This window comes from Podarcis liolepis (genome assembly GCF_965112155.1).
Source record: "Podarcis liolepis genome assembly, contig: SUPER_9_unloc_1, whole genome shotgun sequence".
Taxonomy (NCBI): Eukaryota; Metazoa; Chordata; class Lepidosauria; order Squamata; family Lacertidae; genus Podarcis; species Podarcis liolepis.
Genome location: NW_028148963.1, coordinates 1,269,335 through 1,282,423, shown reverse-complemented (window position 1 = coordinate 1,282,423; position 13,089 = coordinate 1,269,335). Strand labels below are relative to the sequence as shown.

Here is a 13,089-nt window from a genome sequence, read left to right as displayed (position 1 = left end):
TTCCCAGCAGATTTTTCTCCCAATCAATTACATTCCCCGCCGATTTCCCCTATTAATTACTCCCCAATAACCTCCAGGTGTCTTAAATTCACTTATTTCACCAAATAAACAGCATAACCCAGATCTTCTTTCAATTCAGGTCCTGTGTCCCCCCCCAATTATTATCTATCTGGAACCACTTAGGACACTCATGCCAGGAAGGGGGCCTGTGAATTAGGGCAAGACATTTTGCCACCTGAGGCAAACCACAAAATGGGGTCCCCTTCTCTCCATAGAAGAGAAGTGAGTGAAGATCTACAACAGGAACAAGAGGGGAATAAATATATACATTGGGATCTTCTGCTCTTGGGGATCCTGCTGTCTGTCTGAGGCAGTTGCCTCACCTTGCCCCATGCATGGGCCGGCCCTGGGGCAAGCCTCTCTTGCTGCTTATGCTGAAGAGGAAGGAGCTAAAGAACCTTTTGCCCCATCCAAGGGCAAGTCAGTGCTGCCACACCTCTAGCCCTTCCTCGCTTCAAGATAGGATTCTTGTTTTGAAAAACGAGCTGCCAGCCAGGAGGATCATACCAGGCTTGAAAAAGCAAGGACCCTAAAACCTGTAGTTTGGAGCACACATTTGCAATCTGCATTGTTTGCGGCAGCGATTACATTAATCACTGCACTGTCATGACGAGAAGCACGGGCGAGCAACAGCAATGCCGGGAATACAAGGATCCTGTCAAGGGTAAGCTAACCTTCCTTCCTTCCTCTCTTGCAAAAGCTTTCATTTCATCGGAAAACATCAGCTCAGCTCCTTTTTAAAAAAAAGAAAAACACAGCAATAAAATCCTCGTTGTGATTTAAAGCTCCCTGTCTAGTAAGAACAATTTAAATGATGTCACCATGACTAAAGAGATTTAAAGGAACAGATGAATCACAGCGCACTATTAATAGAACAATCCCACCTTGTGCAGTTTTTTTCTCTCGGCGTCCATGGAGGCTTGGGCTGATTTGATTTCAAGGCTGTGCTTCTTCACAAGGTCTTCCAGACCTTTCACCAGCTGCGCTTTCAAACGAATCTTCTCCTCGCCCGGCTCGTGTCTGGCTTTGCGGAACTCTTCCCTCTGCTGCGGCTTAACGGCGTCTTTTTCCAAACCTGCCGTTACCTGGAGTGACAAGGCGCAGCCACATCAATTAAAGTGACCACAGAGAAAGGCAAAAGGGTTAACTCAAGGAATAAAGCAAATGCACACATATAAATGCAAGCTATGCAGGTAAACATTTATCAACATAGGGGAGGCTATTGAAGACAGGCAATTAAATAAGAGACACTACAACTAAATCAAGAGGTCTTTCATTCTCTTTTAAAGCATACATTGGGGTGAGATTGGAATACAGTGGTACCTCGGGTTACATACGCTTCAGGTTACATATGTTTCAGGTTACAGACTCCACTAACCCAGAAATAGTACCTCGGGTTAAGAACTTTGCTTCAGGATGAGAACAGAAATCGTGCTCTGGCGGCGCAGCATAAGCAGAAGGCCCCATTAGCTAAAGTGGTGCTTCAGGTTAAGAACAGTTTCAGGTTAAGAATGGACCTCCAGAACTGTACAGTGGTACCTTGGGGTAAGAACGTAATTTATTCTGGAGGTCCGTTCTTAACCTGAGGTACCATGTTAGCTAATGGGGCCTCCCGCTGCCGCCACACCGCTGCTGCACAATTTCTGTTCTCATCCTGAAGCAAAGTTCTTAACCCGAGGTACTATTTCTGGGCTAGCGGAGTCTGTAACCTGAAGCGTCTGTAACCTGAGGTACCACTGTATACAGATAGAGCTCAGGGTGATTTGCAGGAGATTGCCAAGTGTTCCTGATTCCCAATTGTTTAACAATAGCAGCAAGAAAATCATTTCCACCACCTAAGTGAGGCTGCTGGAATGAAGGGAGCCAAGCAAGGGTGGACCTGTGTTTGAAAGGACAGCGAGCTCAGCTTAGTTCTGGTACTGGCAAGCAATTCCCAGCTCTTTAACTCTAACTTTCACCCCCAAAACAGAAAAGCAGATCCAACAAGCTGGAGTTCTGCACACCCCTAAACATCAACAGGGAGAACGTCTGCAGAAAGCTGGACTGTCACAAAGTAGACCAGCACCCTTGTCCCTGATGTGCTAGCACCCCACATGCAGTCTCGAAGCACTGGGAGTCTCGAGATGGAGATAATAATTTATAATAATAATAGTTTATTATTTATACCCCGCCCATCTGGCTGGGTTTCCCAGCCACTCTGGGCAGTTCCCAACACAATATTAAAACCACGATAAAACATCAAACATTAAAAATTTCCCTAAACAGGGTTGCCTTCAGATGTCTTCTAAAAGTCGGATAGTTGTTTATTTCCTTGAAATCTGATGGCAGGGAGTTCCACAGGGCGGGCGCCACTACCGAGAAGGCCCTGTAACTTCACTTCTCTCGGGGAGGGAACCGCCAGAAGGCCCTTGGAGCTAGACCTCAGTGTCCAGGCTGAACGATGGGAGTGGAGATGCTCCTTGAGGTATACGGAGCTGGACCTCAGATAATTCCAGCTAGAGTGTCAATACTTTACTCCTTAAACCATCATATTTAAACCATAGTGGCTTGCCAAAAGAGGGAGCCACTAGACCAGGGGAAGCCAACATCAATAACAAAATGGAGCCCAAGGGCATCAGAACATTCCAGAAGCGCAGAAAGAACTTGGGCACTTCCAGGTGGTTGCTAATTTTGGATGGGATTCAGTCACATGCCAGCAAATTCATGTCTTGCAATTACGAGTTGGTTTGGAGACCTTGTGCCACAAACCTACTCCCACCACTTTTTACAATGAGGAAAGTGGTAGGGAAATGTATTTAAAAGGTAAAGAAGAAGAAGAAGAGTTTGGATTTGATATCCCGCTTTATCACTATCCAAAGGAGTCTCAAAGCAGCTAACATTCTCCTTTCCCTTCCTCCCCCACAACAAACACTCTGTGAGGTGAGTGGGGCTGAGAGACTTCAGAGAAGTGTGACTACCCCAAGGTCACCCAGCAGCTGCATGTGGAGGAGCGGGGAAGCGAACCCGGTTCACCAGATTACGAGTCCACCGCTCTTAACCACTACACCAAAGGGACCCCTGACCCTTAGGTCCAGTCGTGGCTGACTCTGGGGTTACGGCGCTCATCTTGCTTAATTCACCGAGGGAGCCGGCGTACAGCTTCCGGGTCATGTGGCCAGCATGACTAAGCCACTTCTGGCAAACCAGAGCAGCGCACGGAAACGCCATTTACCTTCCCGCCAGAGCGGTACCTATTTATCTACTTGCAGCTTGACGTGCTTTCGAACTGCTAGGTTGGCAGGAGCTGGGACCGAGCAACGGGAGCTCACCCCGTTGCGGGGATTTGAACCGCTGACCTTCTGATCGGCAAGACCTAGGCTCTGTGGTTTAACCCACAGCGCCAGCCGCGTCCCACGAAATGTATTTACTTTATTTATTAAATTTGTATACCGATCTTCATCCAAAGGCCACAGGGTGGCTCACAACATTAAAATACAAAGTGAGAACACAAAACACGTAACAAATAAGCAAAAATGAACCAATAACCCCCATCCTACAAACACATTTGAAAGGCCATGGGTTGCTTAATCAGCCATCAGCCTAGATGTAGAGAAACACTTTTGCCTGGTGCCTGAAGATATGGAATGAGCAGGCAAGCATCTTTAGACAGAAAACCTCTCTAGGGAGAGCATTCTGAAGGCAGCCCTGTTTAGGGAAGCTTTTAGTGTTTAACAGACCATGGTATTTTAATATTTTGTTGGAAGCTGCCCAGAGTGGCTGGGGAAACCCAACCAGATGGGCGGGGTATAAATAATAAATTATTATTATTATTATTATTCCACATACAGGGAGCCACTGCAGAAAAGGCCCGTTCTTGTCATGAAGTGAAAAAGGGTTGTCAGGTCCTTTTGCAGACTAGCTGCAATGAACCATGAGCAATTTGCATGGAAATGGAAGGAATGGCTCCCGGTTAACTTAGTCTATCAAACTGCATCATCATATAGAACTTCATCTGCAAAAAGAGAAATGTGAAGGTTATGCACCTGAACGTCTCCACCGTCTTGCTTGCCTTGGCTCTGTTTGGTGGACGCTGCTTGCTGAAGGGGTAAGATCTGATTCTTTAGTTCCTCCGCTTCGCTCCTGGTCTTGCTTTGGGAGTTCTGCACCGTTTCCATTGCTTCTGTGAATGTGAAAAATGCTGTGTGATGTGCTGATATTTTCATGTGCACGATGGATGAATGCATTTAAAAGAGTGTTGCATTCACATAGTTCATTAAGGACTGTTGCTGTGAGAGGCCAGTATTATTATTCTTGTGTTGCAGTTGGGGCAGAAGCAGGGAGGGCAATAGCATACATAACAAACCTACATAACAAACGGACACAAATCTGACATCAAGAATCACAAGACAGAGAAACCAGTAGGAGAACACTTCAATCTCCCAGGACATTCTATACAAGATCTCAAAGTAGCTGTTTTACTACAAAGGAATTTCAGAAATAGACTGGAAAGAGAAGCTGCTGAATTACAACTCATTACCAAACTTAAAACCATGGAGAGACCTGGCCTGATTCTTATCTCATTATACATGACTAAGCCATTTCTCACCTTCTCACCCCTTGCTTTTTCCTGTAAGACCTATTGCAGTCGTTAAGAGTCGTCAACAGGCTCATCTCAGCTGTCTGCCAATCACCCATTCCCACCACCCTTCTGAGTAATACCCCTCCCCGCCTTCTCACTATATAGAAGGATCTGGCAACTTCTGTTTCAGTGTATCTGAAGAAGTGTGCATGCACACGAAAGCTCATACCAAGAACTAACTTAGTTGGTCTTTAAGGTGCTACTAGAAGGAATTTTTTTGTTTAAACCTACATATAAAATTCATAGCTGGGGTCATATTTGAACTGGGAATTTCCCAGATCATATTCATAAATGTTCCGCTTCTGCATCTCCCTGCACGGAAGCAAGTCCTACCTGTTTTATGCAGCAGTTCATTTTCTTGCAACAGAAGCCTCTCTTTGGCAATAATCAGCTCCTCCTCCAGTGCTTTTGTGAGACTTTTTGCCTCCTTAGTCGTCTGATGAGCCTCCTTGAGCCGAATTTCCAGGTCCTGTAAATGCACCACACAATTACAAACTTAAGACTGCTGTTTTTGCCTTTAAAAAAATAATTTCCATTATCTGGGAGCACCCCAGTTGTCAATGAATTTCTTTCCCTCTTGATAAGTACTGTCTGACCATGTGGAGATAAGAATGATTTGCAGTTTCTGTTCAGGGCAGCAGCCCAGAAATTTTCTCGTCTTGGAATATGGCGGTGGATTTGGTAGGAACTATTACCCTAATCAGGGATGCGGGTTAAACCAAAGAGCCTAAGGCTTGCCGATCAGAAGGTCGGTGGTTCGAATCCCCGCAATGGGGTGAGCTCCCATTGCTCGGTCCCTGCTCCTGCCAACCTAGCAGTTTGAAAGCACGTCAAAGTGCAAGTAGATAAATAGGTACCACTTCAGCAGGAAGGTAAACGGCATTTCCGTGCGCTGCTCTGGTTCGCCAGAAGCGGCTTAGTCATGCTGGCCACATGACCCGGAAGCTGTACGCCGGCTCCCTCGGCCAATAAAGCGAGATGAGCGCTGCAACCCCAGAGTCGTCCGCGACTGGACCTGATGGTCAGGGGTCCCTTTACCTTTATTACCCTAATCAATTGTAAAAGGGCTTATGTGATGAGAGCAGGGATTTGCTCACAAGCTCCACCCTTTCAGTGCTTCAGTCCCACCACTCTCCACCTGCTGAAGAGTAATGGTCTGCAGGGGGGTGGGTGTGCAAAACCAGCTAAATTTTCACCAGCTAAATGGTGTGTTTCCCTGTGGGTGCTTGCTTGATCTGCACAAGTACTGTAGGATTTTGCCTTTACAGGTGTGATGCATCCGACCTCTCTCACACACATTACAAGGAAGTATTGCAGATAGACAGGCAGATGTGAAGGCTAATACGTTTAACATTCAGGTGCTCTTCTTCTTTTTTAAGTGGCTTATAATTATTGGGATTACAGGAAGAGTAATGTGGGAACTTAACACTTTCCTCCATAGCTGCAGTCCAGGTAAAAGGTAAAGGTAAAGGACCCCTGGATGGTTAAGTCCAGTCAAAGGCGACTATGGGCTTGCGGTGCTCATTGCACTTTCAGGCCACAGAGAGCTTTCCAGATTATGTGGCCAGCATCACTAAATTGCTTCTGGCACAACGGAACACCGTGACAGAAACCAGAGCACACGGAAAAGCCGTTTACCTTCCTGCCATAGTGGTACCTATTTATCTACTTGCATTGGTGTGATTTCGAACTGCTAGGTTGGCAGGAGCTGGGACAGAGCAATGGGAGCTCACTCCGTCGCGGGGATTTGAACTGCTGACCTTCTGATCGGCAAGCCCAAGAGGCTCAGTGGTATAGACCACAGCGTCACCCTCATCCTTTACCTTTTACCAGGCAAAAACCCTCTACTGCAGTTGGTATTTGGTTTAGGGCAAAATCCGGCACAGATTCCGTCCCAATGCTTTCTGGTGGTCCCCACTTCACAGCTGGTCACTTGGGAGCTATCAAAAACCAACATCATCTGTCTCTGTGTTTTAGCATCATGATAAGAAGTATGATAAGTAGAACACTTAGCGTCTGTAGAGCACTTTAGAGTGCTCCAAGGTGGTTTCCTGAAATTTTCTCAGCAAGCCTTACCATCTTTACAAGGTAGGCTGGTATCGTTATGCCTATTTTGCAGGGAAAGGTGCTAGGGTAATATGGCTTGCCAAAGCCACTGAGTGAATTTTAGGCAGATATGAGTTTTGAATCAGGGGTTTTCTAGCTGACACTCTTAGCCACTCAGTAGATCAGCTTAGCAATTAATAATAATTATTCATTTGCAACAAGAATGTGCCTTTCAGTTGCTTTTCTCTAACAACTTCATATTCACACGAAGGAAAACACATCCGGAAAATCGTGGAAATGTGTCAGTCCTCTCTATATAACTTTGCCTTAAGAATTAATTAATGATCAGACTGATGTTTCCCAAGAAACACCCCTTTCATTTCATCCTTTCATCCTACGTAAATTTCTGGGGGAACAAAATCTCATGGTACTGAAAGAAGTTTCTGCCAACCGAGAATTCTGCCCTAAGCAAAATAAGCTTTCATAAGAAATCAAAAGAAGCTTGCATGATAAATGTGTAAAGTATGTTCCTTTTGTTCGCATTGCCCACATTTTTTTCTGGAGAATGGCTGCTTTCTTTTGACACCCCGTGTTAGCTTGTGAGTTGGAATAAAATCGGAAATTTTAAGTTATTTCAGTTGTGTAGTATTGTTTTCCACTATTGCAAAGCTAGCTGCTGGGACAGATCTTTCTAGCACAGTCAATTCTCTGCAAGATTTATTAAATCAGTAACAAGTACATAAGGCACACTTTTCAAGGGGGGCAATGTGTGCTGTGTTCCCCCTGCCCCTGATCGTATAAAGCCTTCACTTGGCTAAATCGCAAATGCCTAAAGCAACGTGCTCATGTATAGACAGAATTAACATGTGCGCAATTTATGTTTTTGTATTGTAGATTTTCAATTCCCAAGAATACTGCCTTGAAATCCATTTGTTGATGAAGATATGGTTGATTAATTAGTAATAAACGAGAAAAATGTCAATCGTAATGGCAACTGGGTTGTGCGCCTGCGAGGAAGAAAGGAAAAGGATGGGTGCTACTTAGATGGCTTTTAAAGCAGATGACACAAATCCATTAAACTGTTCCCATTCCATCAGCCCCAGCTAGCATGTGTCATGCCTTGAGGCTGATGGCAGCTGGAAGGCTGCATTAAAATATGATGCAAGTGGGCAAGAAGAATGTAATCCTGTGGTTTTGCACAGGCGCAGCATCTCATTTAAAACCAGACCCTGAGCCACCAGGCAAGCCGTATCACCACTTGAGAGATCTGGAGTCCAGCTGAGTGCTGCTTGTGGTGTGCTAACCCCATGCATAGCGAATGAGGGCCTGATGCAACAAAAACAGGTAGCGCCCAGCACCACATCATTTAAATCGAGCCCATAAAGCTTTGCAGGTGGAAAAGAATGTAGTTTTCCATCCATTTTTCAAACCCCACTTACTACAAGTTCATGCGCCCAGCCAGTGCCAAACTACACATTACTCTTAATGTGCAGCTTGTAGTTACCGTATTTTTCGCTCTGTAAGATGCACCTTTTCCCTCCTAAAAAGGGGAAATGTGTGTGCGTCTTATGGAGTGAATGCAGGCTTCACACGGCTATCCCAGAAGCCAAAACAGCAAGAAGGATTGCTGCTTTCACTGCGCAGAGATCCATCTTGCTGTTCTGGCTTGTGGGATTCAGAATATATTTTTTCTTGTTTTCCTCCTCCAAAAACTAAGTGCGTCTTATGGTTTGGTGCGTCTTGTAGAGCGAAAAATACGGTAACTCTTCTTTAAAAACAAATGAACTTTTATCAATTATAGGTGCGGCAGAAATGCAACATGTAGGCTTACATCTTCACTCCACAGCATGATCAGAAGGAAATTCCAGTCCCCATCCTAATTTGGCTACAATCCTTAGGGAAAAAAACCTTCCCATGGACACCAATAGGAATTCCCCCCCCCCCCATGTCATTCTAGCTGCATAGGGGATTACTGATTCCAATAACTCCGGAGAGGGATGAGATAAACCTGCCTTCCCCTTGTGCCGCGTTTCCTGTAAAGGTTGTCCAATTTGGCATGCCGGTAATTGCTAAGAGTAAAAAAGGGAGAGGCAATTGCAAGCTACACACATTAAAACGTAGCTTGGCTGCACTTTCTACTCTAGCAGAGAAGCTGTCCTGGTTCTGCCCCCTAACTCCTCATGCTATGACAGTCATAGCTGAAGAAGATGAATGGGGCAGCAAAGAGTAGGATCTTACAGCTTTTCCTTCCGTCCATCTCCTGCCCCCTTCCTGCCCATTGCCTCTGCTGGAGAAACTGAGGTCCTGCCTCCTGTTACCTCACACTGATCACAGGAGAGAAAATGCCCCTCACAATCCCGAAGATGCGTTTAGGATGGAGGCAGCCATGGACAGCAATGGGTTCCGGGGGGGGGGGCATTCTCCTGCTTCCCTGGCTGCAGCAAACTGTTGCTACAAGCTGCTGTTTTTAATTTCCTACAATGCCTTGGGATACCCAGTGTGGCACTTGTGAGGCATTAAAATGGCGGCTCTCAGTCACCCACTGCAAAGGGCCCTGGATGGGTGCCAGTTCTGATGGGTCCTGGTGGTATGACGAAACCCAAAGGTCTCAGGTGCTGCCACTGGACTTAGCTTTGCATTGCCATCCTTAGCTCAGCTCCATCAGTTTTCTTTTGGTGGGGGAGAGAACTTTTAAAAAACTGCCCCCTTCAGAAAGGGAAATCAAAGCTCAGGTTAAGCCAACCAGTGTCATGGTTGGTGCGCAAGCTTTGCCTTTGCTATACAGTGGTACCTCGGGTTACATACGCTTCAGGTTACAGATTCCACTAACCCAGAAATATTACCTCGAGTTAAGAACTTTGCTTTAGGGTAAGAACAGAAATCGTGCTCCGGTGGCGCGACGGCAGCAGGAGGCCCCATTAGCTAAAGTGGTGCTTCAGGTTAAGAACAGTTTCAGGTTAAGAACAGACCTCCAGAACGAATTAAGTTCTTAACTCGAGGTACCACTGTATTGGTCTTCTCAAATGTAGTATTTTATATATATTTGCCCTAAACGGCAGCCATTTGCTTTGAATGGCTCTGATGAGAGCTGCACACAGCCCCCTCATGAATTTTCACTCTTGGCCATCCTTGGCCAAGTATGTTTAGTATGTTGTACTATTTTATTGTTGTTAGCTGCCCTGAGCCCGGCTTCGGCTGCGGAAGGCAGGATACACCGTATTTTTCGCCCTATAGGACACACTTTTTCCCCTCCAAAAATGAAGGGGAAATGTGTGTGCGTCCTACGGGGTGAATGCAGGCTTCAGGAAGCTCTCTGCAAGCGGTGGGAGAGCTGCGTGAAGTCGCGCAGCTCTCCCACCGCTTGCGGAGAGCTGCCTGGATGCAGAAGCCTGGGGCGTGCTGAGCTCAGCACCCCCCAGGCTTCTGGGCTGCGTGCAGGTCTCCGCAAGCAGTGGGAGAGCTGTGCGACGTTGTGCAGCTCTCCCACTGCTTGCGGAGAGCTGCCTGTTCTGGGGGCTGGGGTCGGGGGAAGCTCGGGCTTCCCCCACCCCAGCCCCGCGCCTGGGGGGGGAATATTTTTTTCCCCTTATTCCCCCCCCAAAAAAATATAGGTGCGTCCTATGGGCCGGTGCGTCCTATGGGACGAAAAATACGGTAAATAAAATTTATTATTATTATTATATTATTGGCTGCCAGGAACTCATTTCATAGATTTAGAAGCATGCTGATGACTTGACGACTCAAGGTGCAAAGCAAGAAAAAGCTTTATTCACTTGCTCTAGCATTATGGTCCTACCTGCATCTTCTCCTTCTGCTTCTGGCAACACTTATTCATTTCACAGATTCGCTGGCCTTTTGCCACCAGGTCAGCCTCCAGTTTCTTTACCTGCTGCTGGGAGGCAGCTTCTTGGGCCTGGTAATTTTTCCTCTGCTCCAGTTCCCTTTGCTGCCATTCTCTGCATGAATCAGCCAGGGACTGCTGCATGGTCTTTCTCCAAGTTTCTTTCTCCCTCTCGTGGGAGGCCTGGAGTTGCCTGACTTTCTCAGCAAATTCACTGGCCAGTTTCTGCTTCTCCCACTTGAGGTGGGCTGCCTGTGTTTCCACGCTGGCCATTTCGCTTAACTCCTCCTTGCAATCCAGCATTTCTCCTGCAAATGCCCAATGTTTGTTGACAAGCTCATTGGACTCCTCACTTGAAGACTGGATTCCATTCTCGAAGCTGAGCTTCGTGTGTGCCATCTGCTTGGGGAAGACAACCTTCTCATCTACGAGATTGTCCTCTCTTTGTGGTTCCCTCTCTCCTACCTTCCTTTTGCACATGGTGAATTCTGAAGGTACCACCTCTTTCAGCCTCCTGTGTTTTTCCAAAGTTTCTTCAAGGGTCTGGATGTGCTTCTGGAGCGCCTCTGCTTCCTCCACTTTGCTTTTGTACTGGAGGAGAGTTTCCCTTGTCTCATCGAGGATGTGCTGAACCTCTTCTTGGTGGGCCTCTTTGAGAGCTTGGATGCTGGCCTCATGCTCATCATTTTTAGTGTTCAAGGCATAGATCACCTGCACCCAAAAGGAAAGAACAACGTAATGTCATACGTGTGGAGGAAAAACTTAAACACATAGAAGAGTTCCCAAAATTAGACCAGAGGCAAGAGCAGCAACACCTTAGTGGTCCCGGGCCCTAAGGAAGTTAGATTAGCTTCAACCAGAGCCAGGGCCTTCTCAACATTGGCTCCGGCCTGGTGGAATGCTCTGCCTCATGAGACCAGGGCCCTGCAGGATCTGATTTCTTTCCGCAGGGCCTGTAAGACAGAGTTGTTCCGCCTGGCCTTTGGCTTGGAGCCAATTTGATTCCCTCCCTCTCTTTTTCTTTTCCTTTCTCCTCCTGCGATGAGGCTACATTTTAATATTTTAACGTTTCAATATTTTAATGTTGTATTTTAATTTTGTTTTTTTAAGTTGTATTCATTCAACTTGTTTTTATTATTGCTTGTTAGCTGCCCTGAGCCCGGCCTTGGCTGGGGAGGGCGGGGTATAAAGAAAAATTATTATTATTATTATTATTATTATTATTATTATTATTATTATCCAGCAGAGCTTTACTTGTGCTGAAGGCGAATGAGCATAGTGGTCACAAATCCAAATACATTCAGGAGTGGCACAGTCCATAAAAATCCAGTTGTAGCACTTACAAAAACCTATAAACTTATAACAAGACTAAACCTTAACACTATGTACAGAACACCACACCAGAAGGAAGAGAGAGAGAAATTAAGACCCAGACTCCTTCTGGCCTATATTTATAGTCAGCATGACCTTAATTGGAAGAGATAAGAGAACCAGTTCAAACCAGCTTCCCAGAAGGTATAACCCAAACAGTCATGAAGCTTCTGCCTGCTTCTCTCACACAGAGAAACTTCTAGTAGCTTCTAGAATCCTCTTGTATTAATCAGAATAGGAAAGATCTCCACACATCAGATCAATACTTTCTGTACCAAGGAATGCAAACTGACACATAAAGGGTGTGTGTGTGACCTGTTAATATATGATAGTGAAAGTTCCATGGTTTTACTTCTAAGTAATCCAGAGCACACTTGACTGGGAGCAACCTCTACTCAACCAAATTTATCTATATTTATTTATTAAAGTGTTTAGATACTGCCTTCTCATAAAGTATCAAGCTAGTATACAGCTATGACAGTAAGTGAGAGTGCTGGAGGTGAAATAGTTAAACAGGTTACCCAATCAGAACCCAGGGGGTGGAGTCAGAGGGACTATAAAATCAGCTCTAGGAGGGGCAAAGGGGGAGAGTTCATTGGGAGTTGGGTGGTTGGTTGGTTGGAGTGGGAGTGAATTAGGATAGAGTCTGTGGGTAGGTTGAGTTAGTGTAGCGAAATAAGCTGAGTCAGGAACAGTTAGGAGCTAGAAAGATGAGTAAATATCTGAGAAGTGGTTTAGTGAAGGAGAGCAGGTAGCGGAAATTGTAGGTCTGGATAGGCCCCCCATAATTGTAACTGACTGATACTGTTTATGAAACCACACACTTGTTAAACTGCAATAAATAAACAGAAGTTTATGTTCTAATTTAACCCTGACTGAACTCAGTATTGTACCAGGTAGGGCCTGGGTGATGGCAGAGTGAAATAAAGTGGTGGCACAGGGATTAATAGACGGTGAAATGTCCGGGGACCCTGTGAAATCGGCAAAACAGCAATATAGAAGTATTTTGTTGTTCGAATGATGGAATGCACAAGGAAATGTTAAACAGTTGCGTAGGCCTGTTTGCATATAAAAAATCTTCAAGAGATGCCTGAAAGCCTAAAGGATGTCAAATCTCTGCTAGAAGAATTGTCTGCAGTCTGCTGGTGCCACT

The 13,089-nt window shown here is 45.7% G+C and overlaps 1 protein-coding gene across 3 annotated transcripts in view; it reads right to left on the bottom strand.

The window, feature by feature from the left end:
- Nucleotides 1-13,089, bottom strand: part of LOC310686770 (protein FAM184B-like) — an 82,924-nt gene that overhangs the window by 43,146 nt on the left and 26,689 nt on the right. For all 3 annotated transcript variants that reach the window (XM_083520515.1, XM_083520516.1, XM_083520517.1), the window contains exons 2-5: nucleotides 10,521-11,276; nucleotides 5,012-5,147; nucleotides 4,083-4,219; nucleotides 945-1,145 (exon numbers count right to left, since the gene is read on the bottom strand). In XM_083520515.1, coding sequence (XP_083376641.1) covers nucleotides 945-1,145; nucleotides 4,083-4,219; nucleotides 5,012-5,147; nucleotides 10,521-11,276 — 1,230 coding nt within the window. The remainder of the gene's footprint in view (nucleotides 1-944; nucleotides 1,146-4,082; nucleotides 4,220-5,011; nucleotides 5,148-10,520; nucleotides 11,277-13,089) is intronic.